The 25,672-nt window shown below is 32.5% G+C and overlaps 1 protein-coding gene and 1 long non-coding RNA gene across 3 annotated transcripts; one reads left to right on the forward strand and one right to left on the reverse strand.

Annotated features, from left to right (window-relative positions):
* The first annotated feature begins 463 nt into the window (after window positions 1-463).
* Window positions 464-25,401, forward strand: LOC107365284 (uncharacterized). Of its 2 annotated transcripts, XM_015932767.3 has the most exons (7): window positions 464-1,184; window positions 3,310-3,672; window positions 10,866-11,741; window positions 21,533-21,583; window positions 22,094-22,375; window positions 22,763-22,862; window positions 24,222-25,401. In XM_015932767.3, the coding sequence occupies exons 2-7, from the start codon at window positions 3,492-3,494 to the stop codon at window positions 24,418-24,420; spliced, it is 1,689 nt and encodes a 562-aa protein (XP_015788253.2). In that variant the 5' UTR covers window positions 464-1,184; window positions 3,310-3,491; the 3' UTR covers window positions 24,421-25,401. The 2 variants fall into 2 exon arrangements, with proteins under 2 accessions (XP_015788253.2, XP_015788254.2); XM_015932768.3 differs by lacking the exons at window positions 464-1,184; window positions 3,310-3,672 and adding an exon at window positions 8,870-9,785.
* On the reverse strand, window positions 13,787-15,114 carry LOC107365286 (uncharacterized). Its single transcript, XR_001569396.3, has 3 exons — window positions 14,902-15,114; window positions 14,782-14,823; window positions 13,787-14,309 (listed from the first exon to the last, which is right to left on the reverse strand). It is a non-coding gene; the product is annotated as an uncharacterized LOC107365286 (long non-coding RNA).
* Window positions 25,402-25,672: the final 271 nt, after the last annotated feature.

A 25,672-nucleotide genomic window follows, 5' to 3' on the forward strand; every position in this document is an offset into this window, starting at 1 on the left:
AGGCAACAGCAACAGCAACATTAAGATGAACATCGTTTTCATCGTCATGATAATCTTAGCTTTTGTTGAAACAAGAGAAAGAAAGAGAAAAAGAAAGGTAAAAAGAAAGAGAGACAGAAAAGAACAGAAAGAGATCAGAGAAAGTTCAATACCCTCTGAATGAAGAGAAGTTAGTCTTTCTCTGAAAGAGCGAAGAACTTGAGTGAGGTCAATGCACTGGCATTGAATGGAGTCAATGCATGACTCAATCTCATTCACCTGACAAACAGTAATAGCAATTATATCAAGCTACAGTGAACTGGCAGATAGTCGGAAAATGTCCAAAACTATCTGATTCCAATTGATTCCAGAGTGAAAATAATTTAAACATTAAAACAGTAAAAACATTTTTCATAATAAATAAAAAGAAGGAGAGAAAAATTAAAAATATAAAAATAAAAACAGTTTCAAGTCATTTTGTAAGTAAACACAAACCCAAACCTCTCCTGGTCTCTCCCCTCTCTTTTTTTTCAGGGACTGTATAAAAATATTTTTCCGATTATCTGCCAGTAAAAATACAGTTTCAACAAACGTTAAGATAATCACGATGTTCATCTTGTTGTTGATGACGATGAAAGACCAGTAAGATGGGAAGACCAGGAGAGATAGAGAGAGAGAAAGAATGAGATAGTAAAAATGAAAAGTGTGAGCGAGAAAGCTAATTTAAAAATTGCTCAAAAACGGTACTTGGGTCTATTTTGGATCGCGGAAGAACGGCGATCTTTTTTTCCCGTTTTCCTTTCATCATCACCAACATCACCATCATTATTATCATCATCATCATCTCTCTTTCTCTCCCTCTCTCTTCTCTCTCTTCTCTCTTTCTAAAACAAGAAAGAGAGAGATAGAGAGAGAAAGAGCTAACATTTGAGGTGATTGATCAGGCTGAGTGAAAGTTCTTTGAACTCTCTCACTCTCTCACTTGTTTCATTCTCTCACTCTCTTTTTCTCAGAGTCTCACATCAAACAGTGTTTTTCATATTGTGTTCATAAGATTTTTGCAATTTTGTGTAAATGGCTCCGATTAGTCAGGAGATAATATGAGTTGTGTGTTTTAGTTTCGTCTTTTAAAATGGACTATGTTTTACCTTCGTTGGATAGTGTTTGTTAACCAAAATGGACTACTAAGGATTTTATTAGAAAAGGTAAGCCCAAAGAGAAATTCAACTTTTCTTGTTTTCTGCTCTTTTTTTCCCTTCTTTTACCATTTTGTGCAAAGTGTTTTTTGTGTGTGTGTTGCAATTGGAACCCCTTCATCGCATTAAAACGCACAGTCACAGTGATTATCGACCATTTTTGCTATTTTACAAGTCACCATCAAACAGTTTTCAGTCTAACGTTTACTTTTAGCATTTGTTGATTGTTGGACATTTTTTGTTGTTAAAAGAAAAAGGAAAGACTAGAAAACATTCAACTTGCAATTAGCTGTTTCAACCAAACATTCTGTGAAAATACTACATGATAACAAAAAGGCTAATCTTACGAATGTTATTAATTTATCTTTACATTTTTGACGCTTTAACAATCCATTTCTTTGCGGCTTTTTCACTGCTTTCCATATCAATCTTGTAAAGCTGGAGTGACTTTATGTACACAATTGGATATCCATTTGGGTTGAGTACCAAAATGTACACAAATATATTTTTCTGATAAACTCTTTATCAATATATAAAAAACGGTTAAATCAAGTTACCATTAAGAACGTAGATTGTTTCATCAAATTGTTCATCAAGTGTCTCCATCTGACATTTGGATATCAATTTATGCTCCATTACAATCAACTTGTACTTAACGTTAAAACAAGTTTATTCAAATGTTGGCAGTTTTTACAGTTTGATTATGATGCGTTAGATGGCGTCACCAGTTGAAGTCAACAACAGTTAAAAGTTAAATTAAGTTCAGTCAAATACCTTAAATTGTCCAATTGGCAACTGATCTGGGATCATTCGAGGCGCAACATTCAATTATTCATTTTTGTGAATCAACTAGTGAATCTACTCTTAGCGTCTTTCATTGATAGTGTGTCTTCTGACTAAAGATCAATAAACTGTGGTGAATCACATAAACCAACCGGATAATAAGACTTGCTGCATTTTTGTATTATTCAATTGACAACTCAATTTCATCATGTTTAAACATTGTTATAGCTTCATAGATTGATACCAAGCGTTAGTCACCAGCAAGGGTTTTTGTACTTTTAGTTTGGCAACAGAAATCAATTGCAATTTTGTCTATCATTGACTCAATTCATTTTGAAAATCTGAATATCTAAAAGATCTGATTCTTCAATGTGTATCAAATCAAAGATCCAGTTTCATTATCCGGATAGTTTAAAAAACTAGCTTTGACTTGTTTTACATGGTTTTTTTACCTGAGTAGATGATTATTTGAATACTTTGACATTTTATTTGATAATGACTCGTCTGGGATTATCTATTGATTATCAAACCGTAAAAAATCAATGATATTGGCTGTTGTTGAGGATTAACATTGAAAATTGATAGAAACTGGTTTTTGAACTCAACATTTGTTTAATATTGAATTGTAACCTTTTGTAAATCAATTTAGACTGAAATCATTGACAATTTTTCAATTTTTACAGCTTTTAAGATTAAAACAGACATCATTCAAAGCTAAAGGCTTCACTGAACGGTTCATTGGTCTTATAAAAAACAATTGGATTTTATTCATTTGACATTTTATGAATCTTTTTCCATAATCAATGTTGAAATCAATTTCATATCGATTTTTGACTTTAGATTTTCAATTTTTAAAAAATGAAACGATCTTTAGTATTGATTTTAAAAGTGGAAGCTCAAGCTTGGTTAGACCGCAATGAATGTTCAAAATAGTCGACATTTCTTTCAATTATTCATCAAAAAATTGAATGTATTAAGGCTTTATAACTTAAAGATATCAGAACAAAAAAAATTAAATTGATTGTAAAAGAAACAAAAAATGGTTTTTCAAAAACTAAATGCAAACAAAATTGTTAAAGTAAATGCAAGTTGTTTGAATTTCAGAAAACCCGCTCAAAGCTAGTCAACCATAAGTAGTTAGATTCACTGACACAAGATGGAGCAACACATCACATAACAGTGAAAGACTGAAAATGAATGAAAACTTTGAAAAGCAAAGATTCAGCACAATTAAGTGGTCAATTAAGGGGTTTAAAAGCATTAAATCTAGTAAATTAGCATTAATTAGACACAAAAATGAGCACAATATTGATTTGTCTTTTTTTTTATTTTTTGTCTTTTTCCCTTTTAGTAACTGATGAGTAACTAAAGCAAAAATATTGTACCAAACAAAATAATTTATATTTGTGTATATTTATATATTTATATATATATTATATAATTGGAAATATCAAAAAAATCAAAAAACTTAATAGCAACTAAAATCAAAAAATATCAACTCAAAGGAATCATTGAGAGCAACTAAGACTAAAAATGCATGGGGAATCACATTTTACCCTCCCTGAGTTGAGGGAACTTTCATCGACCGATCTCAAGTTCTTGGAGGAAGGATTGGAAGGAGGTGCAACTGCTCTGTGTGACCTTGACACCATTTTAGATGGATTTCAAGCTGATAATCATATTCTGTTAACCAATCCGGATAGACTATTGGACGGTAAGTTGACCTCAACCATTACTTAATAATGAGAATCTTTAAAGTTATTGAAACATTTCAAGTTGACATTTGCACTTGAAAGTGAAACTCAAACTTAACCCAATCATATTTTTGGGTAAACCTGATAATATTACTCAATGTTACAACTAAGGTTTTGGGTCTTTGCAAGTTAACATTATTTCATTAGGAAATCCCGGTTTAACAGTAAATCAATCTTTTCTGATCTAGTTTAGGCAATGAATATGTTTTTGCAAATCATGCAAACCCATTGAGAGATTACAATTTTTGACAATTTTTTTTATCAAACCTCAGTAACTGAATGGGACAAGAACAAAAGAGCAACATTTGTCCTCAGTGTTCGGATGAAAAGGGTTGCTGGATCTGGTTAAATGACAATGAGGTAAAGCTGGAAGGGTAAAGAGTGACATTTTCCTGTGTGAAAATGTGCCAATTTAATGGCAACTGCAAAGGGTTAAATTGAATTTAGTTGAGAGGGAAAAGTTTCCCTTATGCATTTCACGAGAGTCAAAGTTTGCTTTTTTTTCGAGGTTCCTTTTTTTTGCTCCTTGCTCCTTGAACAGCATCATTTCCTTGAACCTTTAGTCTTGCCATCAGTTTGAATCCTGTTGAACCATTGATAGCAATGGATCATTAACAGTAAAAAAAGCTGAAAATGTTGGTAACAATGTCAATGAGACAATTCAAGGAACACAGTTGGCCCGATATCAAACCAAGGTCATAGGCCCAGAGGTTTTCTGAATTTAGGTCTGCACATATCATCATTTGCCATCATCCTAATGATCATCATCCGAACAGATGAAACTATTGCTCCAAAGAAGAAGAAAAAATCTTCCTCTTCCCGTTCTTCTTGTTCATCATCAGCTTGGTAAAAGTAAAAAGTAAATCTTATAAATTGTCTTCTGCGACATGAATGTTTTTTAATACTCTGTGGCACTTATAAAATTGGGGACACAAAATGTTGACCTGGGAAAATTTTCATCTCACATCAGCTTGTAAAAAGGAAACTGGTTCAATGTGAGAGACGAAAAGAGAGAGAGAAAGAGACAGAAAAAGAACGAAAAAAAGATTTTTGACAATTGTCTATGGGCTACTTGCTATTTTACTTGAAGACGGACGGAAGAGAAGATTTTGGCTTCTTTTCAGCTCCTCCATTCTTCCTTCCTTTCTCTCTCTCTCTCTCTTCCAATGATAAGTTAAACAAGGCCAAACTCCGTAACCGAAATTTACGGTGACCTTTCTTCTCCTTACTTTGTCACTATGTCTTTAGGTTACTCTAAAAATGACCTCGACTTTTCATTGTTACCGGGATAAAAATATATTCATCTCTATTATGGGATTTTTGGCGTTCATCATCGTCATCTTGCTTACCAGTGTAAACTGTTCATCATATAAGTGATGAGGAAGATGAGGATACCGATGGAAAAACAGTTGCAAAAGCAGCAGTATCCTGAGAGTGAGGGAAGAGGATGAAAAAAAAAGAGCGAAAAGAACCCAAAAAAGTGTGTAAATTTATATTCATATATATAGATATTTTTGTTTGATATAAAAAGAAACCTGGATTATTTTCATTTGTCAAGTTAACAAATGAATTGAATTTGATTCAATCATCTTCTCTCAATAATAGCAAGGAAGCAAGATGCAAAAGTAAAGGTCATTGAGATGATGAGGATGATAATGATGATTACTTGCTTCTTTTACTTTCACTTCTCATCCATCTGACTGTGTCAAAATGCTTCTGGGTCTTTCATTTGCATTTGATGGTTTGTTTTGTGTTCATTTGCTCCTTGTCCTTCCAATGAACCCTCCGGTTATAACAATTAACCTTGTAAAAGTGAAAGGACTTTTCCATCTTTTTCACCTTTTTTTTGCATTCTTTTTTCATCTTTTCATCATATTGATGTCTGGTAAAGGCAACTAATCAAATTGCCATTCAAGGGAAATGAAGACACTTTTGTCCATTTGCACAACAGTCAAGGTTGATTTGATTAAATTGTATCAGATTAAAGGTTAGATGAGTTGAAGTCGACTCAGTTAATCAACTCAACAATTGCTAATAAGTTGATTATCATTATTTTGGTGTAAAAATTGAAACTCTTCTGTTCATGTCAACCAGTTATCAGTAAACTTGAAAAGTCGTTTAGTTAATGATTGGTTGATGAATTTAATTGTAAAATCTTGTTGAAACTTAATCATTTCATTCGTTTCATTCATTCATCCTCATCTTTTAAACATGATTCAACAATTTAAAGTTATTATTTCCAAATCAATCATCATTTTGTAAACTCACATTTTGATGATTACATTTCATGGGAAGAGACAAAATAGAATCATTTACAGCAGATTAACAATGAAATTGTAGTTCATTTCAATATTGAAAATTATTCATGAACCATTTTTGGGCAAATCAATTGTATTTCAATTTCAAGTTTAACTAATTTTTGATTATTTGATCTTTTAATGAAAATGGTTCCATTAGTAAACATTAACTTGTAATTAGTTGAGCATTTGTTTTGAGTTTGAAAGGTTAATTCAGAGGTTTATTGTTGCCTTAATATCATCATTGAAAAGTGAACAAATGATTATTTCAGTTTAAATCAATCAGAGCAATAAAATTAACTACCGAAGTATTACCCTTTACGTTCATATTACTTAAGATCTGACCTTTACCTGTTAATGTTCACTTTTCAAGTTTTCAACTTTTTCTGGTCTCATTTTCACTCTAATTATCATTATCATTATTATCATCTTGATTGGAGCGAAACATTGAAAGCAAAAAGGTAAAAAACAAAAAAAAGATTGAAATTTGTTTCAATTTTAACATTAAAAATTGTTAGAAGATGAAAAATTATGAAAAATGTAAAGATGTTCAATGAATACACAGATGATGATGATGACCCATGAAGTGTCAACATGATTATTGGTACAGTTGCGATGAAAGGTCATCGACAGGATCACAACAAGGTCAACAGCTTTAAGGTACAAGAGGAATAAAAAGTTGACCAAAAACCGTAAACCTTTTGCCAAGGAAATCCATTTAACTGTCTCTTTACTATTTTTACTTTCACTGTTGTGTGTTGACCCTTTTGTTACCTTTGACCAGTAAACCAAGTAACACACTTGAAAGGAAAGCGTCAAAAGTGTAAATGTGGTCAAATGTGAATGTTATTATGTCCTTATGACCTTGGTAAAGATCAGTATAAATGATAATATCATTAATGTTTCTTCATCTCTCGCCATCATCCGCATCTTACCTCAAGATGATATTAATTGAGTTTCCATTCTCTCCCTCTCTTACCTTCACCTTTACTCACTCTTTTATCATTGCCTTATTGGGTAAAGTAAACTAGTGTGATTATTAATGTTGAAATTGAGGCCAAATTTCTTTAAGTTTGAGGTCAAAAATTCGTTCCTTATTCCGGCGAATGGTTTTGTGCGTGCAAATCAAGAAAAGTGCAGGAGTTGAAGAGGAAAAGAAGAGGATAAAAGAAGATGAAGATGATGAAGGAGGAGGAGGAGGATATGGAGGTGGAGTTGACAGGGAACAAGATGGGAAGAGAGGAAACAGCAAGATAATAGGTAAATTACGCGCGTTTTTTCTCTCTCTCTTTTCTTCTTCTCTTCTCTTCTCTTTCTCTCTTCATCCTCATTTTGATCATTATTGTTCGGCCTTAATAGTGTTACCAGTTCAGTCCATTTTCATTGAGTTAAACAAGATGATGATGTGAATAAAGATAATAATGAATACTATCATGAAAATCAAGGTTAGAGCAGAACGTGTTTTCACAGCACATTTTAACAGTTTCATTATGATGAACATTATTTTTCATTCAATGGGAAATTTTATTCAAATTGTTGCCGCAAACTTTTATTCTTGCGCCTAAATGATGATCATGATTGTGATCAGCTATTCAACTACATTCCATGATTAAGTTGTTCTGGTCATTTTTGAGTTACAGTAGTTTGAGTTGCTATTTTGCTTTTACACTCGACAGTGTTTTTTGAATTTTGCTTTTTGCTTCTCGTGTTTAATGTTTCATCTTTTACAGTTGATTTAAAGTTGGTTGGTTGGTTGGCTGATTGAAAATTGAAACAAAAAGATGTATTCATGAATAACTCATTGATATGGTGTCATTGAAATGAAACAATGTTATCACTTGCCAATGATTTTTGTCAATGAATGGGAAGAAGAACAAGAAAACTTGTTTTAACAAAATTGTTGTCAGTAAACTCAATATGTCAGTGTAACAGTTGTAAATGTTGCTTATTTTAATCATCAACCGTTCAGATTGGGTTAATTAAATGCTCAACTAACATGAGGTTCAATTGAAAGGTTAATGTGAGTGTGCAAGTATTTCAATGAGTTATGTAAGCCGTGCAACAACTGTCAGTGTGTAAAAGGGAAACAACAGTAAAAATCAATTTGAAAGAGCGACACAAAAATAGGGTTAAAGTTATGGTTAGGGGTTGTGAGGATGGATCAGGATGGCTAGGATGACGGATAGACTGGTGAGAAATCGAAAGCGATTCAATGGACCGCAAAAATAGAGTAAAAGCATTTGAAGATGTTTCGCTTTCAAACGGTTTCAAAGTTATCAACAAAACCCAGAGACAAGCGTATTAACATTATTATATTACAATAATGTTAATAATAATAGTACATCTAAATGCAATAATATATTTTCATTGACAGACGCCTGAAGAAGGGAAGAGAGGAAAGAGAAGATGAAGAAATAAAGAAAGAGAAGAGAGAAAGATGAAAGAGAGAAGAGAAAGAAGAGAATTGAAAAAAGCCTGGAAAACCAACATCGTCATTGTGGCCTTATGGCCTAAATCGTGTCCAAATAACTCAAGCTACTGACACACACACACACACAAATACAAAAGGTCACTTCCGTTGAAGATAGGGTTAAAGGTCATTCACAAGAGAGAGAGAGAGAGAGAAAGAGAGAGTTTTGTCCGTCCAAAATATGGGATAAGTTTTGACCTTATTTTTTTCCTCCTTTTTTTGGCTTGACCACAAGAAAAGGATTGAGAAGGAAGATGACGATGTTGTTGTTGATGAGGAGGAGGAGGAGGAAAGAAAGAGTTGAGAGAGAAAAAAAGAGAAAGGAAAAGTGCAACTTGGTAAAATTATGAATAGAAAGGAGCGTAAAAAGGAACCAAGATGTTTACACTTTTTGTGTGTTTGTGTTTGAGTTTAATTTTATTCAAGAAAAGCTTGGAAATTTTTTTTGCTTGCTGTTGAATATGTGGTTAACATTTTATCGATAGATGGCGGTATTAAAGTAAATTTCCCCCATTTTTATTTCCCTTTTGACCGCCTTTTACTGGTAAAGTCTCCGCCTATTCTTAGAGTGGCTCGATGTTCATTGCTTTACTATTGCAATCTTTTTTAGGTTTCATTTTTTTGTTGAGTCGTTACCTTGATTAACCTTTAGTGTGTTTATGTGAATTGTGTGTGTATGTATGTTAGTGTTGTTTTTTTTCTTCGCCGAGAACAAACTTAGTTTTCATTCTTTACGACACTTCTTACATGCTTCTTGTTTATTGTATTTGGCGATCCAAAATTGATGATTAAATGATAGTTGTTTACATTTTTATCAACAATTACGACTACAAACAAGACAACAACTTATAAAGTTACAAGTATTCACTGCTACTTTTACCTCTACTTTTATCATTGTGATTGCTCGTTAATTTTACCTAAATATACTGTTTCATAAATATATATATATATTTATTTATTTATATATATATGTATTAATCGTTTCAAATTGCTCTACTTTGTTTCATTCAACAATTACCAACCAGAACATTTGTGGACAAATAAGAAGGCGCTAATTTTTAGTCTAAATTTTTTGATTCAACAACAAAAAACCTATTTTTCAAGTTGACAACTTTTCAAAGCTTCAAACTGATTATCTCAAGTGTTTCAACTTGTCGTGAGTCTCCAGTTAGCCCAATGTTAATGTCACCAGACATGGGTTCAGAAGATTCTGACAATGAAATTTTGGACTTAACTCTTCCAGAAAGGAAACGAGCTGATGATAGCTCTAAACCAAGTTACAAAAAGTCGTTGATAAAACGCTACTGTAAGTTTAATCTTTCATTTTGACATCTTTTACTGTCATTATTGATACATTTTATTCTTTTCTCTTTCACATTCTACTTAATCTTGAGACATTTTACCTTCTTTCTTTTTCTGTCGCGTCTTTGACTGCCATAATTTTTGGTTAACTAACTAGCAAATCTAACTTGTCTATTGCTGTTATCTGCAACTTTTAAACATTTTTTCTTTTTCTCTCAATTTACAAGTTAACTTCTTTGTAATCATTTAAACATATTCATCTTTTGTCAACTTTAAGGTTTATTACAGTTTTATAAGATGAAAAGTAGTCCATTACAAGTTAACCCATTAGTCAGCTTAGTTGCTTAAAACTGTTGATCCATTAGCCTTAACCTTTACCTGTTTTCATCCAAACTTGGATTCATTTCTTTTTCTCTCTCCTCTTTTTTTTTCCTTCAACTTTTCAACTTTTTTCTGGTCAAATTTTTCACTGAAACATTTTTACCGGGTTTATTATCCACTGAATATTGATGACAATTTACATTTATTATTATCAATTGATCATCTCTTTAAACGTCACATTTGGGTTACAATTGAGTTTAACTTGATAGCCAGTAAAATGCTTATTTACTCTGTTGCCCTTTTTACCTCTCTTGTTAACATTACACTTGCCATTTTTTTACTTACGAGTCATTTTAACTCCCTACGGGTCTTTTACCTTTAACCTTAGTTGTAACAACAAGTTATCTTTTAACCCGGGTCAAAATTTCGACCTGGGTTAACCTTTAGGAAAAATATCATTTTTCTCTTTTAGCTCATTCTTTAGCCATTTACCTGTCGACACACAAGCTAACGTGCTACTACGACTTACTAACCTCTTCTTCTTCTTCTTCTTCTTCCTTTTTTTTCTTGAACTTCTTTTTTGGGGTTACCTTATTTTCTTAACTGGAAACTAAACTTACCTTAACCTACTTGACCTTCAATTGACTGAACATTTTTTGCTGCTCTCATCTCTTTCCATCATCATCATCACCATCACCATCATCATCTATTATTTGTGTTGCTGTGCTTGTTGTTTTGTTATTATTACTGTGATGATAACCAGTTGATGGATGTGAACCTCCTGCATCTTCATCATCCTCATCCTCATCATCACATCAACAATCACATCACTCTCACCATCACCCTGGACACCATGGCGGTGTCGGAAACGGAAATAACGGGAACAGTGGCAATAGAGACTCGAATGGCAGCGGCAATGGTCGAGGTGGATCATCTTCCTCGTCATCCTCATCCTCATCCTCCTCCCCCTCATCCGGTTCTAGGATGGGAAGTCCACCAAATTTAAGTTCATCCTCACCGTCAACAACACTTTTACAAAACATTTTACAAATGAGAGGTGCCTCATCTTCATCTTCAATCTCATCTTCTTCCTCATCACCTTCAAATTCATCTTCATCTTCAACCTCTTCATCTCAACATGCTCACCATCCACACCACTCTCAACACCATCCACACCATCCGCACCATTCACAGCACCACCCACAACACCATCCCCATCATGCACAGGCACAACATCACCCACAACATCACCCACAACATCATCCTCAACAACACCATCCCCACTCCCATCATCAACACTCTCATCATCATAATTCACATGATGGACTTCGTACCTCTGGACTTTTAGGCCCAACTGGTAACAATAGTAATGGATCTAATCATCTTTACAGTCCAATGTCTCGCGGAGGTTCATCTTCATCTTCCTCTTCATCAACCTCATCAAATTCATCGTCAGCCAATGGTCTTGGACATTTATCAATGGGACAAACAAATAGTAACACCTCTCCACTTCCTCCTTCACCAGCAGATTCCGGTGTAAGTGATGTTGACTCACATTACAGTTCCAACGATGAACAACACCAATTAAGCCAATATGGCTACTTTTATCCAACAAATGGACCGACTCATCATCGTTCATGTAAGTTGATTACAATTAATATTGCAAACAAACTGAAAAGAACAAATTAATTTGCCAATTTCATGGTTCAAATCAACAGCATTTCAACATCATTCTTGTTCAACTTTGATTGATATTATTTTTTTTATCATTTCAATGATAATCGAAAATGATTCCAATTCTCAACAGAAAAGAAATTATTTTTTCTATTTATTCATTCCTTTGTTTATTCCATCTCTTGATATCGCAATAATGATTTTTATTTTCAGGCGAATTTTCATTCTCTGTTCATGATTATGTTCATTGACAGAAAAAAAACTCATACTTTGATATGAATAATTTTGTTTTCGTTGCAAAAGTAAGGAAAGAGCTCGAGAGATATGATAATGTGTCAGTAATTATCAGTCGGGATGAAATTACAATTATTGTTATTTACTTTTTATCTCTTCTTCAATTTTATCAATTTTTTAATTTCCGATAAATTTTGAGCAATCAACTTGAATTTTTAGGATTAAATAGACGCAACTGATGAAACAAAACAAAACAATGAGCTTGAACCGGAAGAACCTTTATTATCAGTATATCAGTCGTATTATTTAGTTTAGCGTAAATATGCTGATTAATATATTTATGAAACATTGAGAGAGAGAGGAAGAAAAAAGAAAGTAAAAAGAGAGAAAGTAAAAGATCGATAGAAACTACATTTATCATGTCTCTCTCACTCTCTCTGATTCCTCTTCCCTCTTTGCCCTTGACTGTTATATGGAAGAGAAGAGACACTGATAGAATGTAAGAGACAGAGACAAAAAGAGGAAATAATGAGAGAGGAACAATAGAAGGAAGAAAGATATTGAGAAAGAGAGAGAGAGAGAAGGGGGAGGCTGAAGACAAAAAGGAAGACGGGAAAGTTTTGATAGAAACATAAAAGAAAGAGAAAAGTGTAAGTGAAGGATAAATGAGAGAGAGAGAGAAGAGAGAAGAGAGTTGATAATAAAACTAGAATCTGGTTGAAAGAGGGAGTTGGAAAGAAAGAGGAAAAAGAAAGAGAAGAAGGAAAAAGTGAAACAGGATATAAGAGAGAAAGAGATTGAAGACAGAGAGAAAAGTAAGGAAAGAAATGAAGAAAGAGAAGTTGATTATAAAACTAGAAATTGAAGTTGATGTTGAGAGAGTGAAGAGATATCGAGTGAGCAGGCAAGACCTTGAAGTCGTTCGATGCTCTCAATGAGGTTATTCATTGAGCGCTGAATCCACTTTTCTCACTCACTCTCTTCTTGCCTGGCTCACTCTCCTGTCCTTGAATTAGGACGGTCACCATGGAAACCTAATAGGGCGATGCACTCATTTGGTTTCCAAGGGCACATCAAGGATGAATCCAACCTTCTTTTTTTTCCAAACCATGAAAAAAAGAAACAACCTCAAAGCTTCTTTTTGCTGAATCTTTCTCTTTCTCTTCTCTCTTTCTTCCTCTTCTTTTCATTTTGATTATAGCATAACAGATAACATCCAATTCCTTTCTTTCTCTTTCTCTTCTTTTTTCTTTTTCTCTTATTTTTGTGAAAAAAAGTATTTCCATCAAAGCAAAGGTTGCTTGGTGACGCATCCTCTATCTTACCAATTTGAATCTTGTTTGTTACATGATGTTGCCTTTTCTTTCCTTTCTTATTTCTTCTCTCTCCTTCTTTTTCTTCTTCATTTTCATCATTATCACCATGAAAAGTTTCACGTTGCAGAGACACCTTGTGTTTGGTCGGGAAGATACACTTTTTACTAACCTACTTTGAGTGCGTTAATTTATATTTTAGCGAGACATTAATTTAATGTAAATTTGATACTAGTATTTACCAATTTATATGTATATCTGTACCTTTTCATTAATTATCAATTAGTCGATTTGAAGCTTCATATGATGTTTTAGGAAATTATTTTCTACTTTCTCTCTTTCGCTTCCTCTTTCTGTCTATCTTGCTCTCTCTCTCTCTCTTTTTATTCAGGACTTGCTTGTGTGTTTAGGTTTTTGTGCCTTTGATTTAGTGCTCTAATTGTTTTAATTACAGGTTATCATGTTCTATGTTACGATTGCTATCAAGTTTTTATTTTTAAATCGAAAATTTATTTGTTTCCATTTTGATGTCAAATATTATTCTGTAAGAATTGAAAGAGAAGCAAAAAAGGGCAAAAGAAAAATTTTGAAAGAAAAAAAAGAGGAGCAAATAGTAACCCAGTTTCAGGCACTATTAGTGACCTGATCAATTTGACATTCAAAGTCGCGCCAATCTTCTTTTGCTTCTTCTTTGCTCATCAGTAGCTTACCTTTCTCTTCCCAGTTGTTCATTCAATTGATGAAAGAAAAGAAAGAGAAAGGGGTGAAATGAAAAAATTATCACTTTAAGTAGGCGAATGTGTAACCAACTTGCTTTGTTATTAACTTGTAACCAAAAACAGTAACTGTTTATAAAGCAGAACGAAAGGTAAACACAAACGGCGATGATGATAATAACGATCCGGATCCGTCAACAGCAAAACGAACGAACGAACAAAATCTTCTTCTTTTTTGGCCTATTCTGCTTTCTAAAGATTGAAAGATTCCTATTATAAGAAAAAGAGAAAGGTGGGAAAATAAAGATGAATTGGAAATCGAGGAATGAAAGGTTAGTGAAGAGGAGGAATGAAAAGACTAATCATCATGTTGATGATCTCCATCAACTCGATTAATGTTAACAAAAAAAAGAGAAGCTTTCAATGAACATTATGTTTTGTAGAAAAATCAAGGCCAAGATCAGTTCAGAATGTTGATATAATAATTATAATAGTTTTTGATGAAGTTGATGATGATAAGGTTGATAACAATGTTAATGGTATGGTGGTTGATGATGATTTTGGTAAAAAGTTTGATTCGGTTAAGGGTTGAAACGGTTAAGAGTTGAATCGGTCGTTAAATATTGTCTCAAATTCAGGTCACTTTCATTTCCTCATTCGTCCTTGACTCTCTTCAGTATTCCATGCTTACTCTTGTTGCCATCGTTTTTTTTTGTCAGGATTAACTTACACAAATACTTACATTTAATATAATCTTATCGCTGGTATCGATAAATAAACAACACTGAGAGACAGGAAAAAAAACAACAGGAAGTTATATTAGGTGAAGCACACTAAATGTACATGTACAAGACAGACTTACCAACAAATGTAAAAACCAAAGTCCAGTGGAAAAAGTTGACCAGAATTTTGAGAAATAAAATGTCACTTTAGATGATAGTTTCAATAAAAGGTGAAATCACCGAGAAATCAAAATGTAGAAATGATTGATTAATTTAGTTCTTAATCAATGTCAAACCGAGAGGCTCTGGTTTAACAGCATTTTTCCAACGTGCATCGTCTACAAGTGTTGAACCAGTAAAATGGAGGGAAAAGAAAGGTTCTCGTCCTTTCTGGTTACCAAGGGTTACTGGTACCATTGTTAATAACGCTTATGTTACCCTTTCGTAACCTTCAACTCTGATTAAACTGGTAACAAAGAAGAGACAAAATGTTATCAATCTTAGCTTTTCAATTTTCCTTCAACCTTTTTAGCCTTTGAATCATAACCTAAACATTGAAAGAGTAACATTTTGTCAGTTGAAATAATGATTAGTAAATTTGCAATTTTTATTAAACAGCTAAAACTTGAATTTCTCATTCTGGTTGAATGTTGAACCTGTCTAACCATTATTGTTACATTTTTTGAAAATGAACAAATTTGAACTGATAGCAAAAATTTCAAGTTTAACAAAAAGGTTGCCTTTTTAGGTTTTGTTCAATTGTTAAGCCAATCAGAGCAATTAAATTAACTGCGTAACCCATTAGAATGCTGTTGATCCATTAGCCTTAACCTTTACCTGTTTTCATCCAAGCTCGTGTTCACTTTTGTTGCTGTTTTTCAAGTTTTACCAAATTTTTTTCACTTTTTTTTTCTGGTCTCATTTTCACTTTAATTCTTGATCATTAATAGAATTATTTGCTTGTATCAACATCATTATAACTTATATTTGTAATGTCGTTACTTGTTAAATCAGGGTCAATTGTCTTCTTTTCATTGTTATCAGTTTATTGTCAAAGTAGGCAAACAAAAAGCATCGCCATTTTAATCACTTTATCAACCAAAAAATGGTTACCTAAACTTGCATCTGTGATAATTTCAACGATAGCCTGTATAACTTTCACTGAATTATAAGCATTAGTTAATTATTTCATTTCCCGGTTTCAATCAGACTATTCATGTTGCATTAAACATAAATGATTGGCTTCTTGTTGATGAAAGTAAATATGTCTTTTTATTGTTATTAGGTTGAAATTTTTCCTTATTCATTTTCATTTAAAAAAGTCACCATTATCAGGTGAAAAAGAAAGAGATTTATTCGATACAGGTAAAGTAACGTAAAATGATTACTTCTATCTTCCTCTTCTTCTTCTCTTTCGCTTTTTCCTTACAGGTCAACTCATTTTCCTTTCTCTTTTCCTTACCTTTTACTCTAACCAACAAAGAAAGACGAGAAAGTGAAAAAATGAATGACCAGTAACGTTTAAGGGTCACGGTCATCAAGAATGTAAGACAGGTAGAGAGAGAGAAAAAAGAGAATAAAAGAAATGAATAGAAAAGTTGAGGATGAAACTTCATTGGCCTTACGAGTAAAGTACTTTGAAAAGGTACTGAAAATGTTACGAAAGTAAGCAAAAACATTTTACCTCAAGATGAACTTTTCACTCTCTTCGTCTCTCTTTCATGTTCTGCTCTCGAGTTTGACCTGTTTTTTGCACCATTTACCAACGAATCAACTAGTTGTCCTTTTGAGCATAAAAACAAACACACAAATAGTCGACGCAAACATCGCCAAAACAGCAAACTCACGTAACAACTTTCGTCGCACCCAACAAGATACAATTACTGCCTACTTCAAGTCTATTGCTATTCAACATTTTCCGATATTTTTCATAAAATTAATCAAATTGCAGTCAACATGAAACAATTTTTTGATGGTTTAAATTGTTTTTTGACTACAAAAAAAGATCAAATTGGAAACCTAAAAATATTTTACAACCAGAACCCAAATATTGCCATGATAATCAAATGGTAAAAATGGTAATCATGAAAGTTAATAAAGTTAATAGTGGATAAAAATGATGAGATGATGATGGTGATAATATCAGAAAAGGAGAAGAAGAAAAAAATAGAAAAAAATAAGAAGAAGAAATGAAAAGAGAAAAAAGATGGAGAAGTTGATTGTGGAATAAAAAAGGTGAATATTAGGTACTTGATTTTTCTCTTTCATTTTTCTCTTTCTTTCTCTTCTCTACGTTTTTTTCCTGTTGTTGAAGCAATCGATAGAATGAGAACTTGATTCTTGTTTTCCTCTCTCCTGAAAAAATCCAACAACTCTCCTGGTTGCTTTAGTTGTTAGCTTCAATTCAAGGTAAGAATAGGTCATTCGTCTCTCTGTTTATCCTTCAAATTTTTTTATATATATATTAATGTATATTTATATTTATCTACTCTCTTGACTCTCTCGTCTCCCTCCATATCTTTCCCCTGTTGAAGCAAAAAAGAGAAGAGGTGGAAAAAAGGAGGAGAAGAGAGAGAGATGATGATAAGAGAGAGGGGATAATTGATGAGGGAAGTCAGAAGAAAGTAAAAGTGAGAAAGTAAAAAGGGAGTTTCATGAGTTTTTTGTCAGACTTTTTCCTGAACATTTTCATTCTCTTTCTCCTTTGTCTGCATTTTTCCTTCTCTTTTCTATCTTATCATTTACTCTTCTCTTTCTTTTCTCCCTTTTCCCCTGTAACCTTGAAAACGAAAAACTGAAAACTTAGTTTCAGCTGAAATACACAGCAAAGTGAGTAAATAAGTAACTAAAGTATAAAAGAGTAACAATAATAACTGAGTAAGAAGTTATTGAATTATTGAAGAGAAGGAAAAAAAATGTTGCTGTTGTTGACTGATTCGTTGAGATGCTGAGAAGTTCAATTCGTTGGAACGTGATTCCAACGATTTTTCCTTCGTTTCCATTCCTTTAACTCTGTTTAAACTCGCTTTCAATTCTTCCTTTTAATAAAGGCGAGGGAAGAAACAACAACAACACAAAATAAGAGTCAAGATCGGCCATCGACTTGAAAAATTAGAAAAGCATAAACAGGTAAACAAATAAACAGGTAAACAAGTTATAAACAACAACAATAACAGATATAAAGCGCTCTATCAAAAATGTTTGCTACGAAAAAACTTTTTTGTCCTCAAAACAAGTTTGTTCATTTTGTTTCTCATCACCACTTTCAACGCTTTTATTATCATGCTATTATCATCATTATTATGCTGCTATTATTTAATAAAAATTGTTTACCAGTTTTTAAAAAAAAATTGTTAATCCACAAAAACGGTTGCATGTTATTGATGAAAAGGTATGAAAATGGTCATAGAATGGACTGAGATGAAGAAAAAAAGGAAAAAACTTTCTCCTTGTTTCTCATCCTTCTCATCGTCTTGCAAGGCATCTTTCAATACTATTTAGCATCTTCCGCTCTCTTCTCCTCCCTCTCATCATTGTCATCTCTTTTCACTTTTCACCGAGAAAAAACTTTCCCTCTCTTTCATACAGATTTGCTTTCTTCTTTTATTTCACTCTTCTGTGTATTTTTTTTCATCTCACTTTATCTTCCCTTCCTTTTCTCTCTTCACTTTCCCATTCTCTCATTTTTCATCCGTAAAACTGGCTTCTCTCTCTCTCTCTCTTTCCAGACTTCCTTTCTCTTCATCTTCCTTTCAGGATAGTCTTGTAACTATTCACTGAGGGGAAAAAAGATTACCATTCAAGATGTGATTTTTTTTCCAGGGCGGAGGTTTCAACGCAAACAACAACAAACGTTTTCTCTCGTAAATATGACAACTCACCGAGAGTTGAATTGATTTTCCGCTTTCATTTAGCCTGATTCGCCAATTTCTATGTTACCTTTTTGTGTAGTTTAAATCACCTGATTAGATGATAGTCGACAGGTAGTTGGGAGTGAAAAGCATAGTTGTGAGCTTACAAGAAACAAAGAGAAATGTTTCAACTTGAACATTTTTTTTTGATTGATTGAAATTTACTTTATTGATACTTTCAAGTTTTGAGGTAATAAATTAGTGATTGTATTAAATTTACAAAAAAATCATGGTTCAGGTACAATTGTTGAATACCTACCAAGTGAGTTGAGAGGTAAAGTTGATTGTGTTTTCTGTGGAATTTTGTTTAATCAGATTTTCCTTTTTTTGGTAATCATTAGACCAGGATTACTCTGTTGCCCGAAAGTATTTCAGCCAATTTACCATTGCGTCCAAGCTCTGCCAACCCGGGCTGTTGTAAGATGTAAGCTCGGGTCGCTTGTTGTCCATTTTGGACGCCTTGTTGAACTGCTTGGTAAACATTTCCATTTTGAGCAGTTCTGAACAGAATCGCACCATTTTGAGCTCCATTGGTCAACAAGTTATTGAGCAACGATCCTTGAACCCGTTGAACTGTTTGAGGGTTTCCTTTGTTGACTAGCTGATGAGTTACAATATTTTGTTGGTAACCTTGATGACCATGATCGTGTGAATGGCCATCATGTTTATGATGATGATGATGATGATTGGCGTGACTATGAGAGTGTTTATGACCATGGCCATGTCCATGTTTATGGAAGACTTTCTTACCTGTTGTTGTCGTTGAAATTATATGATATAAGAAGAAACATTTAGTTATTTTTGCCTGTCATTATAAACCTGTCCGGTTGTTTCTTACCTTCATGATCATGATGATGATGAACCTCTTTTTTACAGCATTTATGTTTGTGACAATGATGGTGATGAGCTGTGACTAGAAATACAAAACTCACGAACAGCAATCCTAATAAATATGATTTCATCTTTGATCACTTAACCAAAACTCAATTTGACACAACACAACAACTAGTTTAACCCGTTAAGCAAAGAGTTGGTTTGCGTTTCCAAGTAAATTCCGAATCGCGTTGAACTGATCTTGATGTGTTTGATGTCGATCACTAACTAATTGTTAATCTAACTTGCAAATTAACTTATATACTATCAAGTCTTGTCCATGACAAAAAAAGTAAATCTTCATCTATTGAAATTAGTTAATTTGGTGATGATTTACTCTTGATTCGGGTTTTATCCTTATTTCAATCTCGGTTTTTCTATTGATTCACTAATCTACAAAACAAGAAACCATTTAATTAACAAAATTTGACACTTTTTTCAGGTAAAAAAGGCCAACTGACAAAAAAATTAGGCCTTTACCTATTCATTTAGATTACCTATTTTGACCGTTTAGCTTCAATGATCGCAACCTAGCTTTGTAATTTGACTTTTGACTTAATTTTACTCTTCTTGAAATGTTTAACCATTCAATTGATTCTCAATGAAAGTTGTTTAAAATGTTCAAATTACAGGATGATATTGTTTCCTGATCACTTGCTAATTGAAACAAACTCCTTCGGCCTGGTTAACCTTTGTAAAAAGTGACAATTACTTGTACAATTAAAGGTCAATGGTGTAAACTTAGTGACATCCAATTTGAATCAACAATTGATTGAAACAATGCAAAATAGAGGTTGAATTAATTTTCAAATGAAAACAAAATGAAACGATGATGATGATGAAAAAAGGAAATGAAACACAAAGAATCAAGTTTATTTGAAATGAAGGAAGGAGGAAATGTTATTGCTATTATTGTAATAATAATCATTAATTAATCCTAAACCTCTAACTAAAAGATGAATACTTAATAAAACCTAAGTTTTGTATGATAATTGCATTTTCACATGAATTTAAACAAAGTGACCAAAAGTGACTGAAATGAAGCCCGAAATCTGTTAATTATTGAAGAAAGGTTGAATTTTTTTGCCATGCAATGAGAACATGAAGTCAATAATTGTTATGCATTAGTTGCTGGTGAAATTTAATTGCTGAGTAACCGAGAGAGCTTTAAAAAGCTCTTCCTCTCTCTGTAACAAAAACCGATTGAAGATAAACATGGATTCACTTCCTCCCTTAAAAAACGCTTCATCTTCCCTCCCTCTCTTTCCTTTCATCTCTCCCTCTCTCTTTCACACACTCATCTTCCCTCTGCTCTTTTGACCGACTTTTTTTCCTGTTGAGAGTCTAGGACCTACTTTCGATGCAAGGCCAACGGTTTCCTTATTATACTCAACATTATTTCCAATTTATGTCTATGGGAATTTTCAAGTTATCACAATAATAAGGGCAAGCTTATTATAAAAAAATTGTGCCTCCAACCAAATGTTTGATATTGGGATAAAAGGGTAACATCTTGCATCTTGAACAGTTATAAATCCCCTTCCAATCACTTTAACTTTATTTTTCTCATCATCAGCTTGATATTTGTGAGAAAGCAAAAAATAGTTTAATCTCAATCATCTGGAGACCGGATGATGATGATAATGATGATGAATTTACGAGCAGTTGTCTAATGATCTTGAAAGGAAGATTGTTTTTTTTGTGTCATTCAAATTTTTTCTCAATCAACTTTTTTCCATATTTCGTTACCTGTTGAACAAGCTATTCATTAATCATTTGATTATTGGCACAAAACGTGTTTAAATGTTTAATGTTTAACTTTGCGCTGTTACGTTTGAACCTGAAATTGAATTGCGATAACCAGGGAAAATATTTTTCATGTTAAAACTATTAATAACAATTCAATATAATTTATCTTTTCAATTTTGTTATCAACATGTTTTAATTAATCTAATTTAATCATTTTTTTATCTTTCTATTTGTTCAGATCTGTCAAATCATTCACAAAGTGAGTTATCCCATCATCAAGGTAATCAAGGTAATGGCAATCTTATTATTGATAATTAAACGTTTTCACCTTTTTTGTGTGTGTGTTTGCAAGTTTACATCAAATTTTACCCAATTATTGAATAATTAAAAAAAAGTTGTCCAATTAACATGTCAATCAAGTTTGTAAGAAAGAGTGAATTTAATTTTATTGGAAAATTAATTAACTGAGAAAAAAATGTTTAAATAAGTTACACTGAAAATGATTTACAGGTAATTTGGATTAAATGATGTTGCACTTGATGAAACCTAACAATATATTATTGATAGTTTAATAAGATTAATATTATTATTCAATTAGTTAAATCAATTGAAATGATGTTAATTGATTTTTCAAATTATCATATTGCAATGAAATTAAGATGAAAACAAATGGCATGAAGAATGAAAGATTTGATCAAAAGTGATTTACTTTTTATCATTAGTTGCATAAAGAAAGGAAAATTAAATTTGATTAAATTTACTAATTAATTGCTATTTTTATTATCATTAACATGATTAGATATCACAGTTGGATCATCTGGATTAGGCCTTGGTGTAGCTGAAGATCTCTCTTATCACAATGCTTCGGCATTGATGAAGAAAAAGAAAGGACGTAAACCCAAAGGTTCACCTGAAAACATGACTGGACCCGGTACCCCAGGTGGACCTGGAGTCTGTCCGAGTTCAACTAAAAGAAAATCCCGTGAAGGGTCAACAACTTTTCTTTGGGAATTTTTATTGAAATTATTACAAGACAAAGAGTATTGTCCAAAGTTCATTAAATGGACCAACAGAGAGAAAGGTGGGTATCGAAAAAGTATATCCATTAATTGTTGAGCGATAGTGTTAACTGAAATTAACAAAAAATGGTCAAATTAACAGGCAAATGAGGACGAAAAGCCTTTGAAACATTTTTTCACTTGATTTTTGTATCGAGTAGAAGTCATTATTTTGCTATTCAACACTCATTTCAATTCAGGCTAATTCATTGATTTGTTTGTCGATTCATTAGTTGATTCATCCCATTGATTCAACAATCAAATTGAGAGTTACTTTAAGTGAATTTGATCATCAAATGAAGCAATCTATGAATGAACAATCCTTAACAATTGAACAACTTGTTTCCCAGCCTTTTGTGTTTTTTTTCTTGTTTTTTTACTAACTTTCACTTTTCCTTTTCACTCAACAGGTATATTTAAATTGGTTGATTCAAAAGCAGTTTCTCGCTTATGGGGGTTGCATAAAAACAAGCCGGATATGAATTATGAGACTATGGGCCGAGCACTCAGGTGAATATTTTACCTGTATTTACATAGCCAAGGCGCAAAGCACTTTGAAGATAAACGCTCAAGAAAAATATTGTCAATTGCGCTGTTCGACAGGATATAACTTTCACTTGCGGTTCCATCATTACTCAATTCATCATGAATCATTATTTGCTTTTCTTCATTTCACTCAAATATTATCATTATCATTAGTATGCATAATTGCGTTTCATTTGATTGTTTGTGGTTTGCTTTTTACTCTTTTGTTAAACTTGTAGGTTTGTCGAGTTTTTTGGTAACTTGAAATTTTAATCAGATCTAAATGATTCAGTTTTCAGTTGAGATTACTTTTGAGAAATGCCTTTTCGCTAAATTGTGTACATTTCAAAAGGTCAATTATTCATTATTATTATGATTTTTTTTCTCAATCAGAAACAATATCCTGTTAAACTTGAGCTTATTGAGCAAATTGAACTTTTTTTCCATTTTACTCAATAATTCAGTTAATAATGTAGTTGTAACAATAAAAGGTCAGAAGCCTTTTGCTATTAACCATTTCAAAGTATATTAAGTAAAGGGGAAAAGAGGTTCATATTAACCCTACCAATTGAGTTTAATTGTCATTACAAGTCAATATATTTTTTTAATGTATCAATGAATTTTCAAGGTGAACTTAAATCCAAAGAAGCAAAAGGAAAGAGTCGAGTAAATTTGAATACAATCAATAATAATGATAGTGTTCAATGATTAATCAAGTTTAACAGCAAACCATATTAAACAATGAAATGAAGATCATGCAAATAACTAGATTCCTGTTGAAGTATTAACAGGTTAAAGCAAGATGATATCTTTTCTTGAGGTTTATCAAAGTGGAAAAGGTGACAAAAAAGGAGGAAGAAGAAAGAGTCTAAAAAAAGGGCAAATACTGTTGTCCACTTGAAGGGTTAAAGGTCATTGACTAACCAAGAAACTGTTACAAGCATTTACGGATGAAAAGAGAGGAAAGAAAGAAAAGAAGGGCACAAAAAAGAAGTTTTAAGTTGAAGTAAAATTGCTGATGTTGTTTGGCTTTTCTTATGCCAAACGTCTTGAGCAAACGTCACCGGGTTACCGCCAATCCTTGACCCACTAACCTCAAACTTTCGCCTTCGTTATCTACGTTTGTTAATAACCTTTATTATTATGTTTTTGCTTATCTTTCTAATCTTTTGTTTTGTCTTTCTTTTCTTTCCATCTTACCTTTTCTCATTCTTTCCTCCCTCTCTTCCCTTCTTCTTCTTCTTCTCTTTCATCTTCCTCATCTTTTTCGTCCTTTTTCTTCTCATTCTCGTTCTCTTTTCCTTCTCACCTTTACCTTATTACCATTTTACCATTAACTTACAGATATTACTATCAAAGAGGAATCTTGGCCAAAGTTGATGGTCAACGTTTAGTCTACCAATTTGTTGATGTCCCCAAAGATATTATTGAAATCACACACGATCCAAATAATTTTTATAATTCAAAAGAGGATTCCAGGAATCCAGTATCTGATTGTTTGGAATCAGTTTTACACAGTTCTGGGGATTTGGGAGGATTTTAAATTGATCCTGATGTATTATTATAATTATTAATATAATTATTATTATTATTATTGCATAATTATTATTATTATTAATATTATTATTATTATATAATTATTATTATTATTATATATTAAGATGAGAAACAAAGCGAACACCATCCGTCTGTCCCATTGAACCTTTCAACCCTTTTTTTCTTATCTAACACCTCTTCTTACACCTTGTCTACATTGCCTTACCCTTTGCCTTCTTACCTTTGCCTTTTCAAGCCTTGACAAAAAAAGACGTTTTTCCACTCCATCATCCTCACCATCATCAATTGTAATCTTCATCTTCATCTTGTTCACCTCAAAGCTTCGCAAATACTTTAACTACTGTTTGTCCCTCTTGTTCAATCCCTTAAACATATTTTTTCCCTTCAAATTAACAGTAATAATAATATGTAATGTTCATTATTATCGTTAAAAGTGTGGTCATCCTCATCATCATCAACAAAAAAATTGTTCATTATCGCTTCATCCTCCTTGCCTTTACAAATGTTCACATTTTGCCTCCATCATCTTTCCCTCCTTCTCCTCCTTCCTTTTTTTAACCCACTCCAATCTTCCTCTTCTTCATCTTTCGCATAATAACTTTCCTCTGTTTACCAATATTTGGTCAATCAAATGAGATAATTAATTGTTAATCGTTGAGCCATTCTTGTTTATTAAGAGCGAAAAATGATTGAATGAATGAATGATTTTTTCTCCATTTTCAAATCTCTAAAATTAATGTAAACCCGTTTTACCCTTTTTTTTAAAAAAAAACATTTCATTTCATGATGCACACAACAACCAACAAGATTCAACAAAAAAATGATAATTTTCAGCTTATAATAAATATTTTCTGTCAACGAACACCAACAAATCATCAAAAAATCTACAAAAAGAGAGATTGAAAATTGAAAAGTAAAAAAGTCTTTACCTAAATAAACCTATTTTTTTTCTTGATCCACAAAAAAACTGTAAATGTCTTGTTTATTTCAATTTAATTTATTAACAACTTTGGTCTTGAACGCGTTCACCTTGAATCTTTTACTGCAATTTGTTCCCAAAAAGTTTATTAACCCAGTTATCTTAGACTGTTCAAATCAACAAATCAACATGATTTATTCAACATTAACTTTTCCCAATCTCATGAAACTCTTTAAGTTTAGCTTTTTATTTTCTTTTCAGGTAAATTAAAAATGTTTAATTTGCACTTTTACTTTCACTTTATTAAATTGGACTCATT

The sequence above is a fragment of the Tetranychus urticae genome, chromosome 3, assembly GCF_039701765.1.
Source record: "Tetranychus urticae isolate SD_2017Ah chromosome 3, NJAU_TeUrti_SD_1.0, whole genome shotgun sequence".
NCBI lineage: Eukaryota > Metazoa > Arthropoda > Arachnida > Trombidiformes > Tetranychidae > Tetranychus > Tetranychus urticae.